At 45.6% G+C, this 22,466-nt stretch overlaps 1 protein-coding gene across 4 annotated transcripts in view; it reads right to left on the reverse strand.

Moving 5' to 3' along the window:
• The window catches only part of PAX3 (paired box 3), a 111,193-nt gene extending 89,498 nt beyond the window's left edge, over positions 1 to 21,695 (reverse strand). For 2 of the 4 annotated variants that reach the window (XM_012642487.1, XM_012642484.1), the window contains exons 1-4: positions 21,231 to 21,695; positions 19,684 to 19,919; positions 18,247 to 18,376; positions 16,894 to 17,028 (exon numbers count right to left, since the gene is read on the reverse strand). In XM_012642487.1, the coding sequence (XP_012497941.1) occupies positions 16,894 to 17,028; positions 18,247 to 18,376; positions 19,684 to 19,919; positions 21,231 to 21,315 (586 nt within the window). In that variant the 5' untranslated portion in view covers positions 21,316 to 21,695. Of the gene's footprint in view, positions 1 to 16,389; positions 16,507 to 16,893; positions 17,029 to 18,246; positions 18,377 to 19,683; positions 19,920 to 21,230 lie in introns of those variants that run through there. The other 2 variants (XM_012642488.1, XM_012642485.1) reach the window with 2 other exon arrangements.
• Between the last annotated feature and the right edge of the window lie 771 nt (positions 21,696 to 22,466).

Below are 22,466 nucleotides of genomic sequence, written 5' to 3' on the forward strand. Positions count from 1 at the left end.
AAATCTCCATTTGATAAGCTATGACATTTTGCCTTGAATTGTTTTCAATGTAATAAAAAATATTTCTTACATTCTTTCCAAGTTTCTAAAATGCTTCACAGCAAAGTCTTTACAAAAACAGTAAGTTTTCAGATTAGAAATTATCTCCTATTTAATCGTCATGAGTTTTCTCTCAAACTCTGTTTTGTGTGGAAAATTTTAATTGACTCAAATGAGATTTTTTCAATTTGTGAATGTGTAGGTGCGTGTTTTACTTGGAGGCAAAAAAAAAAAGAAGATGAAATCTTGTTTGCTACATTCAGTTTCTAACAACTACTAAGTGTGAGACATGAAGGCGTTAATTTAAGTTTAAGATATGACTTAGAATCAGCTGGAGTGAATGCACCATTGTCTGATTCTCTCTCTCTCTCTCTTTCTTTCTCTCTCTCTCTGTCTTTCTTTCTCTCTCTCTCTTTCTCTTTCTGTCTCTCTCTCTCTCTCTCTCTCTCTCTCTCTCTCCAAGCCCAGTTTCTAGCTTTAGGGTGGTCAGTGACCAGAAATCCCATGTATCCCTCTCTGGACACAGAGAGATATTGTCTAGACACAGAAAATTTAAAAGAGGGAACGTTACCCTCCTGCTTTACCCTCCTGTGTAAGCAACTTTAACTTTTCTTGGCAGAATCATGCACAACCAGGTGAAGGGGAAGTTCTTTAAACAATACCTACAGGCCTTTCCAGCCTCTTCTGGAAGCCACAGCTTTGACAGGAGGTGCAAGAAAACATACATTTCCCCCGTTGGCCGGGGCGGGTTCGTTGCGGCCCCTTTTTTGCCCCGTTGGAACCCTTTTTTCCGGCGGGTTTTTTTTCCCCCTTCTTTTTTCCGGCCCTTAAGGGCTTCTTTCCCCTCAAAGACAAGACGAGGTAGAAGCTGCTCACCTTCTAAGACATGGAGGGGCCACAGCCCTCTCCAGCCTTGCCCTGATTCCCTGACTGCCTGGAGGCCCCATGTTTCCTTGAGCAGCTGCCGGGGGCTTCCAGAGAGCAGGACGGCACAGCTGCCATGGCCAGCCAGAGCCGTGGCCTTCACCTGGCGCAGAGCTTCCATTTTTCAAAGGAGGGGAGGATGAAGTCCAGAGAGGGAAAGCAACCTGGTTACAGCAATAGTTTCAGAGAGCTACAACAAACATCTAAAAATTGCCTAATGCAACCATTACAGCTGAGGGAACTGAGTCCCTCCTCCAAATTAAGAATTTTGCTCACTCGCCCTTTTTCAGTGAGTGGATGTTCCTCATCTTCTTGTGAGGAGTCGGTCCAGGATTCCCCTAAGGGCTCCCCCAAAGACAGAGGCTGTCGTGTACAGTAGGATATCATGGGTAAATTGCCAGACCCAGACTTTGGCTCCTTGAAGTAAACGAGAAACGAGGATTTATGCTGCAGACTATGAAGTGCAAGACACACATGGAGGGTAACTGCGTTGCTAGTATTTTGTTCTCACACTCCACACAGAGAAGTGTGCCATCGCTACCCACCTCTGTGAACAAGGACAAGGGTAGATGCAGTTTTGTAGGATCTGAAACTTTTACAATTTAGGGGCTCTCTCTTGGGAAATAAATAGCAGTGTATCTTAATGTTGCAACATTTACAAAAATCAAAAGACAGGAAGATATTGTTGGGGCCCCTCTCAGAGCCTGGAAGGGACACACACAGGTGAGGTTCCATAGGTTCATTAGCTCTATGGTGAACCCACCCTTGACAAGGACATCTCCTCAAGAGATGTGGGCTGTTTTTAGATGCCTGCGTCTACTGTCCTTACCTAATATTTATAAAGCAGAAATCAAGCCTAAGTGCCAACGGGGAGGTCCAATAGGAACTCAAGATCATTCCAATAGTCCACTAACACAACAGGCTATTTCTGAAGCCCAGATATCACAGATGGAATAAATCCCAGCTGATCCACCGGGACATCCGTGGCTTACATCCTCCAAAGCAATGTATTTCTGAGGCTCTCAAGGGCCCCAGGACTGAGCATGAGGAAGTCTCTGGGATTTAAGCTTCTGGATTTCTCTGGCCAGAAGCTCTCCCAGCTAGTGGATCCACAATGGACATCCCTTGGGCCCTACTCCTCTTGACAAGTGGAGTCTCATTTCTTCTGACCTCTGACAACCGTCCAGGAGCCACTAGAAGTATGAGAGCTCAGATCTGACCTCTGCTCCTTGGCGAGGGTTTTGAGCTGTGAGGCAAGATGAGCCCCACATTGCCCTCTGGTCTATGGCTCTGGGCCACAAAGACCCTTCGTGTCCTTCCTCTACTCTTTGCCAAGGAAGGAGCCCAGAGGACACAAGCCAAGATCCTTCCCTGGCACCAAGGAAGTGGGAAGAATCCACCTGTAGGGGAGGATGCTCTTGGCCCAACCTGGCCCTGCCTCTTCCTGGACGGCTCCATGGGGCACCATGCCCCCAAAAGATTTTGCTCGCCAGCAAGGGGCTCCCTCAATGCTGAACTAATTCTGTCCCTTCACAGTGAAGATAGATCTGCTGGGGGTGTGACTTCAGGGGAATCAGAAACCTGTCTCTTGCCCCCAACAAGTTTTCCTACATGGACACCTGAAATTCCATCTTTAGGGATTCATTCCTCCATGCTAAGTTGTCAGCTCTCAGAGTCTTTTAAGAAAGTGCAAATACTTTCCACTTAACTGGTTGGAGGCATAACCGGCCGACTTTCTGTGTGAATGAGGTAGAGCTGGGTGGAAGCACAGGGTGTGTGTGTGTGTGTGTGTGTGTGTGTGTGTAGTCAGGGTGCACAAGACAAATGGAAGCAAGGTAGGGCAGGGAGGCAGGAAAGGAGAAGTGACAGCACCCAAGACAGACTTCACTCTTTTTCCACAAGGTCAGCCCACAGAGCTGTGTGTGGAAGGAAAGTGGGGAAAAACATTTTTAAAAGGTTTAGGGGAGGAGGATCAAGAGGTAGAGAAATTTTCAGACATGCCTGTGAAAAGCCTAAACTTGTTCTTGTAACATCATTTCCTATAAATTATAGGAAAATTATAGTTTAAGTGACAGTTCTTTTTATTTTTCCTAAACTTTTTCCAAAAGGATTTTCCAAGTACCAGAAATTTCAGTGTGAAAGATAGTCATTGTCTTACCTAATAAATTTAATTTGGGTTTTCATTAAAAAAAAAATAGAAAGGATTCATTTCAGAGGAAAAATCGTTGGTTTAAACTAGTAACATTAAATTACAGTAATTCAATAAGATGATGAAAGTTAGCCAACAAACAAAGATTCAAACCAAATTTGGTTCTCTATGTCATTTGTATTTTGTAATAAAGAAATGATTCCTCTTCTTATCCGACCAACATATATGCTGGTACTCCATTAGAAATTGAAGCTCGTTCGATGGCTTAGTTTCAATTTTCCCAAAAAGGACAGGCAACACGAGAAGAGGGTGTGCCAGGTAATGTGTACTTGTTTTGACCTCCACAAGAGCTATATTCCCCTACTCTCTACTGACTGCTGATTGAGCCTTTTATAAAAACAAGATGAGACAGCCATCCCATCTACCTGCTGGCTTTATTTTCAGGAATTCCTCCGAGGAAGACCAGCTGACACTTTCTATAGGCAAGGAGAAGACACAAAGAAGCCAAGGCCCCAAAAGTTCACTGAGAAGCCTAGAAACTGAATTCAAAATAGATCAGGCCTTAGGTTTCCATCTTGGCCTCCTACCCAGAGCCAATTCCCGGTATAACAGGGACGTGCCCAATACCCAGGCATTCCTCTAGCCCCTGCACTCTTAAGCCCGGCTCTGTGTAGTTTCTGACCTGATGCTAAATCGCCAATCTTCCATTTGCCTTCTTCTTTCAGACAAAAATTCAGCAAGTATTTAGAGCTTGGCAGGGCCAGTGACCACAAGCAGACATTGGCTTCTAGTAAGAAACTATAGAAGTCGCCTTTCAGCTTCCCTCTGATAAATGTGTGTTGCGCACACACATGCCCTGGATGCGCCTTGTCTGCATAAAAGCCAAGCACATCGACCACCTGGAAAGTTTCCACACTGGATAGATTCCCAAAGCACATTCTGCTCCGGCATGCTGCTAGTCCACTGGATGCACCGTGAGGAGACCACCATTTATTTGCTCAACTTCCAGAAATGGACTCTCAGCCCCCATTAGAAGTGGTCTGAGAGTCTGTTAGAAGGCTCAAAACTTTCCAAATTATAACCAACAATTCCAGACACTGAGGTCTCATTTACTTGGGAATCATGAAATGGAAAATTGAAGCACTTCTCCCAGATGAATTCATGGTTCACTTCCTATTTTGAAAAATTGCAAGTTTACAAATTGGAAGCCAAGGGGCCGTTCTCCCCATGAAACACCTGCTCGCCGACATTAAGCCAGTTCCCTGGAGAATGGCTCTGCTTGCCACTTCCCTTTACCTGTGTGAGTAACAGCAATGTGATGATCTATCATGAATCTAAAGTTTGGTCACTCTACTGACACAGGCCTAGAAGCAATTTTTTTTATGTGGCCTAAATTTTTGTTGAGAACATCACGGCAACACTACCAACAAATCAAAATTTTCCTTGTTGATATTAATCATCCCTACTAGACCTTTCTTCTTATGTGGAGAGCTGCATACTTTTACAGGTAGTAATCAAATGCCACAAATTATGAGCCTGATTCAATCCAAATTATGCACAGAGCTAGGAGAGCGGCGGGGAAAGCTGCTTTTGATTCTTCTCAGCTCTTTGTAAACGTTCTTAATGCCAGGCCTGTTTACATCCGCTAACTGACTCCTTTAGATTTCCATAAGCAAGTCAGAGAGAAAGCAGGAAAGGAATTGAGGGCACCAAGCTCGCAGTCTTCTATCTGAGCACAAAAAATGTTCTAGCATTAAGAAAACGCACCTTCCTGCCTGGAGACTGGCAGACCATGTGCTGTCCTTTCTGGGACTGACCATAAAAACGGTCAAGAAAGAAGACTTGTTTTTGTTTATCTGTTATTCTTTGACATCAAATCAAGATTTTGATTTTCAGAAATAAATCCCTTGTCCCTAGTTTGTTCTTCTATTTCCGAAAGGCCCATTCCTGAGAAGGAATGACTTGAAACATTGACTTCATAATGTTTGTTAGTGTTCAGATCTCCAGTTTTCTCAGGAGGATTTTGAAAAGGTTATTTTTCTCATATAGTTGGAGCACAGTTCCTTCTGGCTCATTCCACAGACTGAAACTTTTAGCTTAGGTAAGTCAGGTATTCAGCAGCATCAACAACTGGATTCCTGAGCATCAGATTTAAGGGAAAATAGGCTGAAATGATTTGAGGGATGCAAGGTTTGTGAAAAAATATAAAAAGCCTTTTGTGCATAGAAAGGAATGAATATATATTCCCTAAAAATTCATAAAATTAAAAATCAGCCATTACCGAACTCAAGAAACCTCTAGCAGAGGTCCCCAACCTTTTTGGCATCAGGCACTGGTTTCATGGGAGACAATTTTTCCACGGATAGGGTGGGAGGAAGGGAGGAGGAGGGCATGGGAGAGGCCGTAAATACAGATGAAGCTTCACTTGTTCTCCTACCACTCACCTCCTGCCGTGCGGCCCAGTTCCTAACAGGCCCTGGACTGGTACCAGTCTGTGGCCCAGGGGTTGGGGACCACAGTCCTAGAGCGTCAGTTAGCACTTCTAAAAAATTAGAAATATAAGATCATGTTTTAACATTCATTCATTATTGAACTCCGTTACTAGTTCAAATTTAATTTGGTGACCTTGGAAGACAATTTCTCTTTTGTAACTAAACAATTAGAATAACTTGCCTCTAAATTGTTATAAAACTATCCATGATTTTTCTGACACAGAAAGAAAACTAAGAATAATTAACATAAAGAGATTATTTTTGATGGTGAAATTAAATAAACAGTCAACAAGGGAAAGAAAAGAATAAAAAGGGAAACAATAAGTCAAAGAAAAAAGTTTTCCTTGGACTTAGAGAATTTTCCATTTGGAAAAACAATAGAATTTTGGAGGAATTTCCAGAGGGTAGTCATTGTTAGCGGAACAACTCTAAGCAGTAATTTCAAAACCTATGCTCCTACTTACGTACAGTGGTAGCGGAAAGTGTCTCATTTTTCTTGTGCAAATGACCAAAGGCAAACACACTCTGGCCCCATGCTTTCTAAGAGCTCCTTTACCATTTGTTCTCAATGCGAAACTCAAATTCCACCAAAGTTACCAGAATTACAAATGTCATTCCCTTTGTCCCTAGCTTGGAGGAATTATTTTACAAATAAACTCACACATGTGCCAAATGGTGCTGTTCGGTTGAAAACTGTCTACACATTGTGAGATAAATCATCCTTTGCCAATACAATGGAATACTATGCAGCTACACAAACAAGGCTGAGAAAGAACATCATGCCCCGATGTAGGATAATTGCTGCAATATATTCTAAAGTGAGGAGAAAAGCATGATGCAGAATAGTTTATACCATAGGCTACAAAAAGTAGGAAGAGAATTTTTTAATTTGAGAGAGAGAAATGTAATTGTTTGGTCATGCAATTGTATTTCTCTGGAAAAAATGAGAGACGTTCCAGAGTCTCCAGAAAGTTAGACAAGATACTGGTAGCCAGCAGACAGAGGTAGGAGGAAAACTAGTCACTGTACCTACATTTATATCTTTTGAATTTTGTGCGAAGTCAATATTTAACCCAGTCAAAAATAAATATGATTTAAAAATAAATCTAACAAAGCATCTATTTCATTTGAGTGTTTGGGTCGACAAGAGTGCAATCCTCAGAATAAAAGAACATTTCCCTTTGGCGGCTGAGAGTTGGCACACATAATCCAGGAGTCTCCTCGCATCTAAAAGCGTTCAGGGGGCCAGGACTGTCCAGAAGGAAGGCCCCATGGCCCGCCGGCGAATTTTTATCAGTTCACTGGGGGCCGGGCTGGCCAAGGAGCCCCGGCTGCCTGCTGCGAAGCCTAAGCCGCAACAGCTGCATAAACTGGCTGTGCCCCCGCCTGACCTATTTCAGAGACAGGTCAGACCAGTGCATGCGGGGATAAGAAAACAACCTTCCTTGCAGCCAGTGGCTGCACTGTCAAGCTGCTCCAGCAGGAGAAACACCCGGGCAGCAGGTCTCCAGCCCCTAAGAACGTTAGGAGCCAGGCTACTTTCTTTTTACTCTTACATTGCACCCCGATAACACAGGAGCCCCCAACCTTTGGGGACTGAATGGAGGGAAATCAATATAAAGGTCATTGAAATTTATCCTTCAGCTTAAAGAATGCTACTTTGGAAAGTTTCCTGAAAATTTCTGAGCTCCACTTTTAAAGGAGACGGAATTAAGAAGAATCATGCGCAGAGGAAAAAGAATGCACACAATCTCACGTGCGAAGTTACAAAGACATTTAAGAACAATGAAACGGGCCAAAGAGGAGAAATAGTAAGGAATTGTGTGAAAACAATTCCATAAAATAAGATTGTAACAGCACTTCAGGAATAAAAATGTATGTATGAGACCCATTTTCAAAAAGCGACGTATTTGTCAATCCCTGATCCAGTGGGGGGAAAAAAACTTGCGCCAAAAACAAAGAAAAGTTTCATTTGGAGGAGTTTTGAAAAAGCCAAGTTAATCTAAGAGAGGAAAGTAATCCTTTAAGCTGGGAGGGAAAATAATTAGTAAATAACTTTTGACGTCTGAATGGTTTTAGAATTTTATTATTTTTCATAGCTATTAAATCAACGAAGCTTTTTACATTAAAAAGTTGCTCATAAACTCACTTTTTTTTGACTTGGTGAAAGTGTACTTAGTAGTGTGGGGTGTGTGTTTGGTCTTCATTGTTGCTCCTAAGCCCTGAATTAAGCTTTTATCTGCCCTTGGGCAGAGCCCATCTGCTAGTTTGCAGGCTGGTCACTTTCTGTGTGTTCAGAGTTTCTTCCCCCTCAAGACTTTGAGTTTTGCGGTGGTAGGCATCATTTGCACATAACGTGCATCTTCTCATTTTATTCTCACAGAACCCTGGAAAGTTGGTATGATGTGCCCCATCTTACAGATGTCAAAACTGAAGTTCAAGAGGTCACACCTAAAATGTGCTTGGTCTCAATTTCAGAGCAAAATTGGTGATGCAAGAACAGGCCACCTTGGGTACTATGCTTTTGTAAGGCAAGAAAAGATCTAAAAAAGTACTTTGGAGTGTGTTTAAATCAGACCAGACAAGAAACACTCAGTTGCTTTAGTGAACTTCAATTGGGAAACTGGCCAAGTGGGGATTCACAAAAAAGAAACCTATTGCTTTTCTTATAATAAAATGAATTGGACCAATTAATTTTCTTTAGTTCAGGTTAAGCTCAACCATGGTAATTGAGACATACAAATATACACATATCCTTTGGCCAAAATTTTCTTAATCATGACAGTATATTTGAATATTGGGAGAATTTAAAAATATATGGTTGAAAACAGATTCTCCAGATCTATAATTATTTTGAAATAAAATGTTTAGAAAAAGATTGATCCTATAAAGAAAACTAGAACAATATTAGTACTCATGTGCAATGCCCAAGTGCCTGTGAACTGGGTAAGTTATGCATATACTAGGGTTTACTAAAAAAAAAGTAAATAAGAAGGATATGGTTAAAAATCACTTTAACTCTGTGTATATGTGAAATATACATGTACATTTATCACATCTGTCTCCCTGTAAATATCACAAAATGCAAACGTAGGCTTTCTCTTAAAAATGCAAATGTGTATGTGACCATATCAGCATTTACTATCAAGGTACACAATACACTAAACCAATTCCGTGTTGCAATACAAATTGCACAGCAATTAACGTTCCTTTCTTAACTATTCTACCCTAACTTACTTATCGTTTCCATCTAATGATACAAGACCAAATGCATTTAACTCTATATTTATTTCCAGAAATAAGCTTACTATACAATTATAAAAATTTTGAAAATCTGCATTTAAGTCTCCATAAAACTATATTATTTGAATCTCAATATGTTTCTGTAAATTTTTAAATGTTGAAAATCAATGATATTTTCTCTCCCTCATGGCTGACTGTGTTGGTCAGCCAAGAAGGGTCTCCCATCATTGTCACAAAGCATTTTGATCAGCTATTTTTCAATGGAATCCATTGGATTAGGTCCAGGATGAGTGGGGAATTGGCTTCTAGAACTGAGAATTAACATTAGTATACCATTACAGATGCAGTTAATATGACCAAATAAAAGTACATAAGAAAGTTTAGTTAAGAAATTACCGGATGGATTTGAGGAGACAAACCTATAGCTAGTTTAATACTGCTTGTCATGAGTTCTAATCTGTTTTACTAGGGAAAGTCATTCTTAATCAATGTAGTAAGAGAAGTACATAAAAATTCAGATAACTTTGATCAAGTTGTTTTACTTCAAAATGGAGGTGTTTTGCTTTGTTTTGTTTTACTTAAAATCCTGCAGCAAAAATGCAAAGTGCTACAAACTTTGCTATAAGCAATGTGCAAGACAAAATCCTTTCTCAAGATTTTCCTTTCCAGGAGAGATGTGCATCATATCAAATTCTAAGTTGTACATTGTTGCTCTTTTTAAAATACAATTTCTTTTTTAAAGAGAACTGGCTGCTTCCATAGCAGAAATTATCTGTTAGTTTTTTCTTAGTCTTTATCAGTGTGGAAGGAAGGAAAATAGATATTGAAGGCATGGATTCATAAAACCTATTATTCCTCAACTGTCCTCAACAATTACATTCCATGATTTTTATATCTCTCTTTGACAATGATGAGCTTTCTAACTCATCTCTCTTGAATAGATGCTTTATAATATTAATGGGCATTTTGATAACTGTGCATACCCCAACTGAAAATTGAAAATTAGATACATTTTGTTAATTTTGAAGCATAATTCCAGCACAGATAATTTGAGGAAAGCTTTCTTAGAGATGTTCTGATTCCAGCAAAAAACTCATAATGCTATTGGAGCTCAGTGTTTGGCCCAATTGTGTATGGTAGAGCTAAAAGCTGAAGACAGGAGAGAATGGGGCAAAAATATCTTTCCCAGTAGAGCAGGGATGGACATCGGGCAGCTCTGTTCCTGTTTTGGCATTCATCTTCCAGAAAATGGCAACGTCTGAAGTTTCCTTTCACATTCTCTGCACCCTTCAAGATGACAGTTCCCCAACTAAAGGCAGCCAATCCTTGGGTCAGAAATGTTGCCTTGGTTCTAAGATCAGGCCCAACTTGGAGCTGGAATCTGCTGTCCCTCTGTCAGTGTATGAACACATAGCCTAATGCCCAAAGGGGAAAAGTCGCTTTAACTCCACATGTATATGAAATATACACGTGCATGTGAAATATGCAACAAAGAACTCTCTAATGCTGCATCTATACTCAAGACGAGGGAATCATAACAGATCTGAACCCACTCTAACTTCCAACTTAATCTATTTCAGAAAGTTGTTCTACACTGCAATGATTGGTACTAAACATTTTATATCAGAGAGCATTTGAGCACAGATGAATTATTAACTAATTGGGGCTTATAATAGAAAATAGTAGAAAATATCCACTAATGGTCTGCTCTGTAATGTTAAGGTTTATCTTGTTCAAGAGTGAACACAAAAGATTAAAAAATAAAATAAAAATAAAACTCTGTGAACAACTATTTAGTACTGAAATGAGCACAGAGAAGAGGATTCAAAAACCACACACGCAGGCAGATCTACGATGCACAGTGAAATATCCAAAGCCTGAATCTGGCATAAATTTTAAAACCTCAGTTAGAGTGATTTGTTGGAATTTGCAAATTAAGCACAGAGATGGTATTTCCAAAAAAAGATCTTGCAGGATTTTTTGCTTTCATAACAAAAGAAAAACCTATGCAAATATATTGACTTCTTAAACAAACAAAGTCTAATACTTCATCTAAATATCAACAGTCAGAAAGGTCATAAAATGATTCAGGGTAATATTTCTTCTTGCATTCAACATCTAAGTATGAATTGGAAGGCTGTGCTGTTACCTCAAATTCTGATGAAAAGTGCAATCCATAGGACAAAAACAAGCTTTTATTTTGTGCAACTGGGTATAGTTTAGTGCCAGCACAATTCTTATAAATACTAATGATGTACATACAATACACACAAACACACACCTACTCCTATATTACAGGGGCTTTAAAAATATACATGAGAATATCTACAAACACAAAAATTATGGAAACACATGTAGAGAGATGTAGTCAGTATAACTCCCAGTTTCCTGTGTATTTAATTATTCCTCACCTAGGTTTATATAAAAATATAACATTTTTTCTTTATATAATTCCAGCTTGGAAGGCAGCTTCAGTGAAACTTCCATATTTAGAAATTTAGTAACGAGCAGATATAGTAGCTTCCAAGCTTCCCAATACTCCCCCCAAAATGAGAATTGATTTGATGATAAATTTACCATCTTAGCCTCAGTTCTAAACAAGAAATCACCACGGGATAATTAAAAACACCCTTGAGTCCTCTCTACAAACCTACAACATGTAACTGGTTTCAGTTCCTATTTCTTAAAGAGAATTTAGTCAATTCCTCCTCAGAGGTTTCAGAGGAAAAGAAGGATTTTCCAAGACAGATAAATTGAAATGATCCCACTTTGATCTTTGTGGTTAAGAATCCCTCACAATAGAAGATGACCACTGAGGGGCCGTGCTCCCGGCCTTTTAATGTGTAACAATGGTATCAACAAACAGCTACTTAATCAATATTTGGCCAGAGCTGCTGAAAACTTCCTTTTCAGATTTTAATTCCTAGTTGTAAAACAACCCCAGAGCAGCCAGAGAGATAAGACATTAAACTGACTTCTTAATTGCCTTTTAATGTCTTGTTAGTTATATATGTACATTCTTAATGGTTCTTTAATCTTTATTTACCCGCATAAACAAGTTACCTGTCATAGAACCCCATCAAACTTAAACCTTCTCTGTTCCAGCCCAAGCCAAATTCTACCTCTCCCCATTTGTTTGTTGCTGCTGTTGCAGCTTTTAATTTTCATTGGCCATTTGCTTATGTACAACTTAAAACATTTAATTTCATGGTCAGGAAGGATTTTGTGTGTGTGTGTTTATGTCCTCAAAATATATGTATTCATGATGTTGAAACCATCCGGATTTAGTAGCAAAGCTCCCTATGCACGTGATTGATTTCTGTATATTTCACTGGCCTGAACCGCCGCGCACTTGCTGGTTCCGCCTCACCGCCGGGCGGGTTTTAATGCTCAGCCCCGGGGACTTTTAAACGACCCTTCGGTGATTATTACGCACTTGAGGTCCCTACATCCCCGTTCCGGTGCTATCAACAATCAAATCAAACCCCAAAATAAACATACAATTTCAAGCATTAATTGGGAAATCTGCATGTTTTCAATAAGGCTAGAAAGTAAGCGTACAGCAGTCAACCAAACCAAACAAGCGCAAACGAAAAAGCTGTGAGCCGAACTCTGGTGTTTCCTTTCAGATTGTTCCAGCAGGAAAATCGTTACTTCCACGTTAAGGAAAAGAACAGCATAGTGTTCTAATTTAACTCGCGTTCTGATATTTGTAGCGCTTTTTAAAATATGGGTGATATTTACCATGTTGAATTTTGCAAGGACTTCAGAAAACATGAAATTTATTCCAAAGACTAGAAAACGACGTTGAGGTCAAATTCATGATCCTGACAAATAGACTTGGAGAGTGGGCTGGGCTGTCCACTTTAATAAAGGTTCCGATGCCACAACCTGTGATTCTATACCTCGTGATCTTAATCTATGGGAAAGTTTTCCGTCGCCTGCCCCTTCCCCCAACATTGCGCTAAAATTTCTTGGTTGCTAACTACCCGGGAAAGAAACGGCCTTGCGTTTCCCTGGATTTCAACGCTCCCTTAATGATAAAAGTGCCGTTTTCATGATTCCACTGGAAATGAAATATTCCAAAGACCTTTAAAACTTTTTTGCGTTTTTTAGCTGCTGTATCTCAGGCCCCCGTGAAAAGCTGAAATCCTCCTAGTCAATTTTAGAAAAGCTCATAAGCTTACAAACAAAACGGAAACTCGAGCAAAACATGTTGTCACTTTTACTTTCTCAAATAAAAAAAGGGGGGAGGCACTCTTCTTCGTAAACGTCAAATAGGAGGGCAGAGATAGGAAAGGAATACAAATCCCAACGACCTATGCTTGAAGTCTTTTAAATTGTTGCAAACCTCCCACGCTCACTTGTGATTTTAAAAGGGAGGAAAGCCTTATGAGAGTGTATCTCCAGTCCCAATCAAAACATCAATTTGGCAATCTGGCCTCTCTCCCCCTGCACTCCCGAGCTGCCACTTCAAAGCCGCTACAACAAATCAGTAATTGTAACGTTGCATCTAAATATTTAAGCGAGAGCCTTGCAGTCGCGTGTCCATTTACAGTCCTCATCTGTCCTCTAATTCCATTACGGCACAAAGCAAAAATGTTTCCCAAAACTCACAAACAGGAAAAGCGTCACCCTCTTGGAGGAGGCGGAGGAGGAGGAGGCGGAGGAGAAGGAGGAGGAGGAGGAGGAGGAAGAGAAAGAAGAGGAGGGGGAGGAAGAAGAGGAGGAGGAGGAGATGATGAAGTTTCTATTGATTAGTCACCGCTTTTGTGTTAAGGGCTTTCTTTAAAATCAGGGGGAAAATGGGGGGAGGTTGCAGAAATTTCACTAATGTGAGCCTCAGGCAAGGGAGAAAAAAAAAGAGAAGAAGGGGGAGGCGGTCTGTGTCTAGATGAAAGTGAGAAGGACATAAAGGAGGCAATTGAGTCGGCTGCAGCCCGGCGAGCTAAGCTTCGAGCCGGCCAGAGCATAGGGGAGGGGGCGGCGCGGCGCGGCGCTTTGGCGCAGGGCACAGGAGTGGGGGCCCAGCCCATTGTGGCGGCGCCCGCGGGCCCGCTCGACCAAGCTGAGGGAGGAACAGAGGCGCCCATTGAGCAGCCGCAGCCCGGGCCGTGCCCACAGCCCCCGATCCCTCGGCCCAGGCTTGGCTCCCCGGCTGCGCCTGCTCCCATCTCGGTGCGGGCCAAGGGCAAGCCGGGGGCGGAGGAACCAAGGGCTTGGGTGTTCGTGGGCCGCCCAACGTTCTCCTTTCACACGGGCTAGGGGGCTGGAAGGTTAGACTCAGCAGGGGCGCACAGCGCCTAGTGCGCGCCCGCCTGGGCGCACTAGCCTGAGCGCACCAGGGCCGCATGCTTCTCTGCTCTTGGATTGGGCGAGGGAAAAGGGAAAGTTGGGAAGGTAAAGGGGGCCATCTAGGAGAAAAGGCCATACCTTGGAGAGAAAAACGAGGGTGGTTCTGACCTCTTTCAGGGGGTCTCTTTCCCTGTGTCCTAGTGTCTGACAAGCAGCCCCCAAGCCAGAGATGTTCCCTAAAAAGTCCATCTCAGCAGGACCCACCAGGCTCACTAAGCTGGAACCTCCAGCACGAGCACACCACACTGGTCAAGGAACCCAAAGTCCCTCCTTTGTCAGCTTTCCCCTCCCCTGGGCCAGGGCACAGCACTAGCTGCCCTTTAACAGCATTCATTTTATTTTTCAAGCGGGGCAGCCTGGAACTTTTGATGCCCAAACAACAGAGGGGAATTTTTGAGGTTTCTAGACTTCAAACTATACCTCGATCTATCCTTGCTCTGGGCCCCTCTTGCCCTCCAGGGCTCATTCGGAAGGGAGCTGGAGGCGCTGGAGGGACTGATGCTGCATCTTCTTTGACAGCCCTAAATTAAATTAGGCTTCAGCCCCCAAGGGGTGTGTGTGTGTGTGTGTGTGTGTGTGTGTGTGTGTGTGTTTTCAACAGCACAGCCCCCACTGGGGAGAATACTCTGATTTTAAAAGTGGTAGCAATTGCCCTTGAATGGCAGCCGGCCCATCTAGATAGCCCAAAAGACTAGAAACATTTTGTAGGTGAAATGGCCACTTTTTCCACGCTGGAGAGTCCATAAAACTTCCCGGCGCAGCAGCTATTGGGGCTCATTGAATAATTCATCCCTCATTGCAAGCCCATAATGTCTATTCTCGGCCTTTTGTGGTGCTGTTTTCTCTTCTTTTCTCCTTGAATTATAAAAAGGTTGCCTTCCTTTGTTCACATCAAGCTGCTCGGAGCTGGAGCTTTGTCTGGGCTGAGCTAAAGTGTGAGTTTCAATGGACTCTCCAGGCTTTGTCTCCCAAGTTCATCTCCAAGTGTAGATTGTGTAGAGAAGGCCTTCTTTGTAAAAGCTGGAAAAGTTGTACAAATGTTTGACCAGCTCATTTGGGACGTTTTGTCTCCTGGGCCTCGATCGCCTGTACTGTGAGGGAGCAGCCGGTTTGCTGCGCTGGCGCCGGTGCCTCCAGCAACAAGTAGCAAAGCCAGTGGGCCCCCAAGCCCCAAGCCTCCAGCCCGCTCTGGGCTCTTCTCCCCACTGCCCATAGGGACATGTGGTTTAGGGTTGTCTGAACCCTTGCTTTCCTCCCTTCCTAGGACCTCTTTGTTGCAGCTAGGACTGGGAAAAAAGCTGAAGTGTCTCCTAAGGGACCAGGGCAGAAACCCACCCCTCCAAAAAGAGCGGTTTAGACTGAGTCCGGATGGGGCCCCTGCCGAAAAGGGAAGAAAGCACCAGCATTTTCTGTCTGCCCAACCTGCTGTGGTTTGGGGTGTCTTCTTGATTTCATGTGCACACCGGAACATCTACATTTCTGTTTATCCTTGAAATCAGGCATTTGAATTTGTAACATCCAACTCTAAGTATTCCTTCAAGGCTGTGTACAGATTTTGCATTTGTTCGTAAAGCAGCTGCTCTGAAGAGCCGGCAGCTGCCCCATAGTTAGGCAATGAAGGTAAAAGAAATCACACCCTGGGTTACCGTCAATGACCAATATAAGTCCACCTGGAGAGCTGCCTGCCCCTCTAGAGCAACTCCAAAACTCAGCTCTGCCCAACAAAGTCCAAGCCCCAGATAGGAAAACTCTAGGTGCAGGTGTGGCCCCTGGCCACTCATAACAATTGTTAAATTCAAAGAGGCGCAACGGTCTCCAAGGCCAAAGCCACTGAGTCCCAATTCCCCCTTTCCCAGTGAAATGATCCCTTCCTGGTTCAACTCCAACTGCATTGACTTTCTTTTCTTTCCGTCTTTTTGTGTGTGTACCTTTAAAGTTGGAGAAGACTAGCAGCAGGTGAAGGGGAAGCAAGCCACACTCTGGCTCCCCTGGGGGGAGATTTTTTCTTGGAGCCGACAGGCCACTGCCAACAAGGAGTGGGTGGTCCACACCCCTAGGGGACAGAGGGTGCCAGTGCTAGGAGCCCAAGAACCCAGAACCCTCACTTAGATTTGTAACTCAGAGCTTGGAGCTCCTTTTGATTCCCAGAAACATTTGAAAACCGATTTAAAACAAATCGAAAACAGCCAACATACACACGCATTTACAATGTAGCCAAGGTGGGGCAACTTTGGGGTCCACTACCCAAAAGAGTTTCCCCTCTCTCTCTTTTGGTGTGGGAAAGTCTGGAGACCAGGGCCTTCCCTGAGGACACAAAAGCTACTTCAACCTCTAAAGGCTCAAGTACCCTCTATCCCCAGCCCCTCAGTGGCTCAGAGATGCCCAGTGCCCTACGCCTAAAGACAAGAAGGTACCCCCTCCCACCAGCGCAATTCACAGTTCTACACTCCGAGAAGCCGGAAACGGAGCAGAAGATTTACAACATAGAAAAATTAAACACAATAGAGAATATTTTTGTTTTAATTGTGTCTTTCTGGTCTTTCCCGTGAATGCCCTTACCGGGCAGGCGCAGAGGCTGTGAGCCAGGAGGGACCCCAAGCTGAGCCTGGGCTGGCCTCCGCCAGGACCCCAACGTCAGGGAGCCGATGCCCGCCACGGCCTGAGCACGCGGCCCCACGCGCCGCCTCTTACCTCGCTCGCTCAGGATGCCGTCGATGCTGTGTTTGGCCTTCTTCTCGCTTTCCTCTGCCTCCTTCCTCTCCAGGTCGCCCTCCTCCTCTTCGCCTTTCCCAAATTTACTCCTCAGAATGCGGCTGATGGAACTCACTGGGGCAGGAGGAGGAAGGGAGCAAGGGAGCGCACAGGATTGAGACTCGAGGGGCGGCACACGAACCGGCCCCCCAACCCCCAGCCAGGGCTCTGGAACGGCTGCCCAGCAATGCTCGGTCCTGTCTCCTCCCGCATCTCAGGGCACCCCCGTCCTTCCGCCACCCTCTCACTCTGCCGCTCAAACCCGCCACCCCATTATTAACATCTAGGCACAGGCAGGTCGAGCCTGGGAAGCCCGCGCGCCTCCAAGTTAGGGCCGAGAAACGCCATCTCTGTCTCTCCCCCGCAGGAAGCAGTTCCCTTCTTGACTCCGTAGACTGTGCTCTAGGTCTCCGATCTAAGAGAATCCCCCCGCCGGCCCACCCTGTCCCCTCCTTCCTTGCACCTGAAGGCAGGGCCCGCGCGGTTGGCGTTAAAGGAGAAAGAAACACTGAAGACTTGTTCCCTTGAAAATCAAGTGATTTTTTTGTTTGTTTGCTTGCTTTCTTTTTCTTTTCTTTGTTTTTCTATTTTTTTTTTTTTGAGGCTATAAAGGGTTTAAATTTCAACTGCAGAATCGTTTCCTATTGTAAAAATCAAAAGAAAAGGCACTCTCTGCCATTTATTTTTTCCAGATTCCAGTCTGGTAAACAAATCCATGTTCTGAAATATATCGTTCTCGAAGAGGGAAAAAGGGAGTTTCCTTTTAATTAAAAACAAACTCTCCCGCGTGCCCTCGCACTGGCCCCGCGCTCGCCCCTCTTCTCCCTCCGCCTCCCCCAGGCTGCCGGGGGCGCCGATGGTCCTGGGACCCTCGGGGACAACCTCGGCCGTGGCCGAAGCCTCCGCTCCTCTGAGCACGAGGCAAAGTCTCGCCTGGCTGCCCCATCTCGCTTCGGTTGGGGTTACCAAAACATTTGTTTCTCTTTAAAAGGGAACATCAATATTAATAAACGCTTGGCCTCCGCCTCACGTTTCCTGCCCTCCCTCCCCGACAGAAATCCTCTTTGGGGAGACCTCAGCGAGGGTCTCTCAACCCTCAGCCCCCAGGACAGCGGCTCACCCCTCCCTCCATAAAACGCCAAGAGCATCTGGTTCTTAAATATTTCAGGGCCTTGGGAGAGGCCGCCTCCCAATAGCCCCGATCGATAATTGGGGTGATTAGGGCTCGGAGGACCCGCCAGGGTAAAAGCGACGGGCGGCTGCGCCTCGGGGAGACGTTAATGGGCCCAGTACCTGAGGGCACGGTGTTTCGATCACAGACTGCGTCCTTGAGTAATTTGTCTCGGATTTCCCAGCTGAACATGCCCGGGTTCTCTCTTTTGTATTCCTCAATTTTCTTCTCCACATCAGGCGTTGTCACCTGCTTTAAGAGAACAGGAGGGCCAGCATTGGTACCCGGTACTCTGGGCCGGACCTGGTGGCCCCACAGCCTCAGGCCGGTTCGGATGCTGCTCCCTGCACCCTCTGGGAAGACACCCCGTGTTAGCGAAAAGACCACAAGTCTCTAAAGCAGTTCACTTTAGAGAGGGGCAGACAAGAAATCATTCCACCCCAGAGCAGCCGGGGACCCTCCACCTCCCCCCTTTAGCTCTGATAATAGGGGTACATTGAGAACAATTATAACATCTTGGTGGTGGGTGAGTATACTTTCTGATCCCTGGAAATAAGGCAACTCCTAACACAAAATCAACATGACTATGAAACTTAAAAAAGCCATGCTTGAAAGAGGAACTGAAAAATCAAGTTACATCTGCAACTTGTGCCTCTCCAAAGGAGCACAAGATTTTAGGTAAAGTGAAGAGCAGAATGAAATGCAAAAGGCATCTAGGTTTTTAAAAATTAGAATGGATAACAAATGTGGATAATTTGAGAGACTGGCTCTTCCTCCTCCCACCCCCCCAATTAAAAAAAAAAGTTTACAAAGATTCTTAGAAAAGCTGTGGAAGGGTTTGGGTAAGTGGGGAGAAAGTAGAGGGTGTTTGGAAGTCTTTTTTATCAAAACCCTCTTAATTTTTGCCCCATGGCAAATAGAATATTACACTGGCTTTTCTCCACATCCAGCAGAAAAGACAGACCTTGTGCAATCCCCTCCTGCTCAGCCATAGCCAATGTGAGTATCTTTCTTTTTTAAAAAGGGAACCAAAATAACGTGAGGATAGCACCAAACTGCTTTTCTAAATGGAGTCATTGGCTCATTATAAAAGAAAACTAATCACCCTAGTTTTTGACTCCTGGAAAACAATTTGCACCGGGGAAGATTGAGGGCGTGGGTTGGGAGATAAACCATTATGAAACCTAAAAGGGTTTCTTAGGTTTGGGAAAGGGCAGTGCCTGAGGTGGAGGCTGGGAAGATACTGGGGAAGAATTCCGCAACAGGTGGGCACATACAGCTTGCATGCTTTAGGTATTTGTCCCTTAAAATAATTTGAGGATTCCAAGATTCAGGGGTATTTTAAAAAAATGTTATTTTTCTTTTGCAAAAAGGCTGAAGTTTTCCCTTAGTTTTCATCAAGGAGTGTGGAGACACACACTCACACACGCATCCCTTGACAGACTTGAAAAATAACTCTTTGGAAAGCGTCAGGTGTCAGCCCTTGCCTCCTGCCGGCTCTTTCCCAACCCCGGAAACCACAGGCAGGGAGGCCAACAGGGCCAGGCCCGCACGCTCACCTTGGGCTTGCTGCCGCCTATGGCACCAGGACGTATGGAGCCCGTCTCCTGATACCTGCACAGGATCTTAGAGACGCAGCCATGGGACACGCGCAGCTGGCGCGAGATGACGCAGGGCCGGATGCCGTGGTGGGCCATCTCCACGATCTTGTGGCGGATGTGGTTGGGCAGCGGCCTGCCGTTGATGAAAACGCCGCCAAGCTGGTTGACGCGGCCCTGGCCGAGGGGGGTGGACACTGCGGAAAGAAGGTGAAAAAGAGAGGCAAGGGGAAAGTCACTTAGGGAGAATAGAAAACAGCAGGAGAGATCAGCACCACCTAATTTTGCACTCTTCTGGCCAATGTGCATGTTACAGCCCCAACACTGAAACTGCTCAACATGGGACTCCCAGCCACAGATCGTCCTTCAAATACATTTGTTAAAAATTATTAAGCAATTCAGGGGCATATAATCTTGTGTGAAGAGAGCAACTGGAGCAAAAAAAAACTTGCCCTACAGAAACTGTCATCCTTTTGGGCCCAGGAGGGGTGGCAAAGGAGACCCTGAGGCTGGTACAAAGTCTATCTTGCTCTAGCAACAGCCTTCTGGAAGAGAGAGGTTCGCCCACGTGCTGGCTTTGGTGAACTCTGCTCCCATCAAACCCTGTCCAGTTGGGATCACTTCCTTTCTAAGGGACTTGGGTGAGCTGACAGCCCTTGGGGTTTCTAGCTAAGAGTGCAGCAGCCAAGGGTCAAAGAGGGTCCCGAGAGGAAGCGCAGACAGCAGCTCATGTCACCTGTTACACCTCGGGACAGAGACAACAGCGCTGGGTCTGCTCGTGGGCACCCTAACCCGCATTCATGCTGTGGGTGTTACATTTTACTCCGGACCCGGGTCGAAGGGAGCGGCCGGATCAGCATCCCAGCTCTAACCTCGAAAACCTTTTGGAAGGGCTCAGACTGGCAACGCTTCCTGACTCCCTGGGATTCCCAGGATCTTCAGACTGACGGAAAGGCAGTTCTCAAGCAAGTTTATAGAGACTTCAGAGACGCTATTTGAGATGCATGGAATTATAATTAATTAATTTGTACTGAAAATTCCAATCACAATGGCGCGCTGCGTCAGCCACCACAACTTCGCAGGGCAAGCCACTTTGCATGGCATGAAAATTCTTCCCGAAGTAACATTTCACAAGTGTAGCCGGACAATTTCAAGACGACTGTGGCTGAACAAAACGCAGAGAAGTTGTTTCTGGTGCTCATAAGCCGGTTCACCCCATTGCCCACTACTGGCATTTTCAAAACAACAGGGGAAAGTGGACCGGCTCGGCGCAGGCCGGGCCGCACAGCTCCGCGGGGATTTGCAGAGAGCACCGCGCTCCGTTTGCAGAGAGGAAATAAAGTGGGGCCTCGACTCCGACTGTTGCTTCTTGGGGCGGGGGGAGGGGTGGTTGGTGCCTGGGGAATGGGCTTCCTGGACCCACCAAAGGAGCCTGTGGAGCCTGGGGATGGAGTAGGGCAGTCTGTCCCAGACCTCGGCATTCAGGCGGCGCTGAGGCCCTCCCTTACCTTCCAGCGGGAACCCGCTGCGCGGGTAGTTCTGCCCCGGGCCCGGCCGCATCATCCTGGGCACAGCGCCGGCCAGCGTGGTCATCCTGGGGGCAGCTTCGCTCGGAAATTATATCCAGGTGAAGGCGAAACGGAAAGGCTAGCGCAGCCCGGGGTGAGCCTTGGGAACTCTCCGGAGCGTAGAGAGCTCCTCCCCAAAAAGGCTGGAGAGAGTGGGAGGGACGCGGGGAGGGGGGCTGCTGGCTCCTAGTCGAGAGGCTGGAGACGGAACCCGGGAAAGGGGCGGGCAGGGAGGCCCCAGAGTCCAGAGTCCCGAGCCCAGGGCGAAAAAGTTTGGTGCGAGTCTGGGCGGATGGCCCCGCGGCTGGGGCGCTGGAAAGGGGGCTCAGGGAGCCACGACGAGCCGGGGAGGGGGGTGAGGCGGGAGCGCGGCCTGCCTGAGTCTCCTCCGTCGTGACACCGAGTGCGGGGATCCGAGCTCGGGAGCATTTATTATGTTCTTTCACCCATAGCTTGGTCAGGAGCCCTGAGCTGCGATTGGCCGACGGGGAGACCGTCCCGGGTGGAGGAGACACGCGCTGATTGGGCGACAGCGGCCACTTTCTCTTCCCATCCCTAATAGTGCTGAGGCCTCTGCTGCCCAGAGAGGGACCCTTGCTGCGCCCCTACCGCGGGAGTGAAGGGTGGACCGGTGGAAACTGAGACAGCCCCAGGGAGATGGCAGTTCCTGAGGGTGGAGAAGGGGTCTCTGTCTCTCTGTCTGTGTCTGCCACTTTCTATGTGTATCTCTGATCTCTCTGTCCCCTTGGCTTTCTATTTCTCTGACTCTGTCTCTCCAATGTGTGTCTTTCTCTGTCTCTGACCCTGTTCCTCTCATTCTGTCTCTCCTTGTGTCTTTCTGTCTATATGTCTCAGTTTTTCTACCTGTGGGTCTGTGTGTGTGTGTGTGTGTGTGTGTGTGTGTGTGTGTGTGTGTGTGTCTTTCTCATTCCCCTTGGCTTACTGCCGCTGGAGGGGGCACAATTCCAATAGGAAGGCATTTGGAGCCCCAGACATGTTTGGCTTTCCTTCCTCTAGTCAGTGCCCCTTGGCCTAGGCTTGTTACAGGGTCTCCCCTGTGGGGTTCCTCTCAGGAGGAGGCCAGGGTGTGCTGATAATGTTCTTTTGTCTTCTCAGTCTGCAGGCCCATGTACTGTGAAGCATAGGAAGCCGTCGCTAGGTCCCAGGACTCGCTAG

This window comes from Propithecus coquereli, unplaced genomic scaffold (genome assembly GCF_000956105.1).
Source record: "Propithecus coquereli isolate 6110/MARCELLA unplaced genomic scaffold, Pcoq_1.0 Scaffold18, whole genome shotgun sequence".
NCBI classification, from domain to species: Eukaryota; Metazoa; Chordata; class Mammalia; order Primates; family Indriidae; genus Propithecus; species Propithecus coquereli.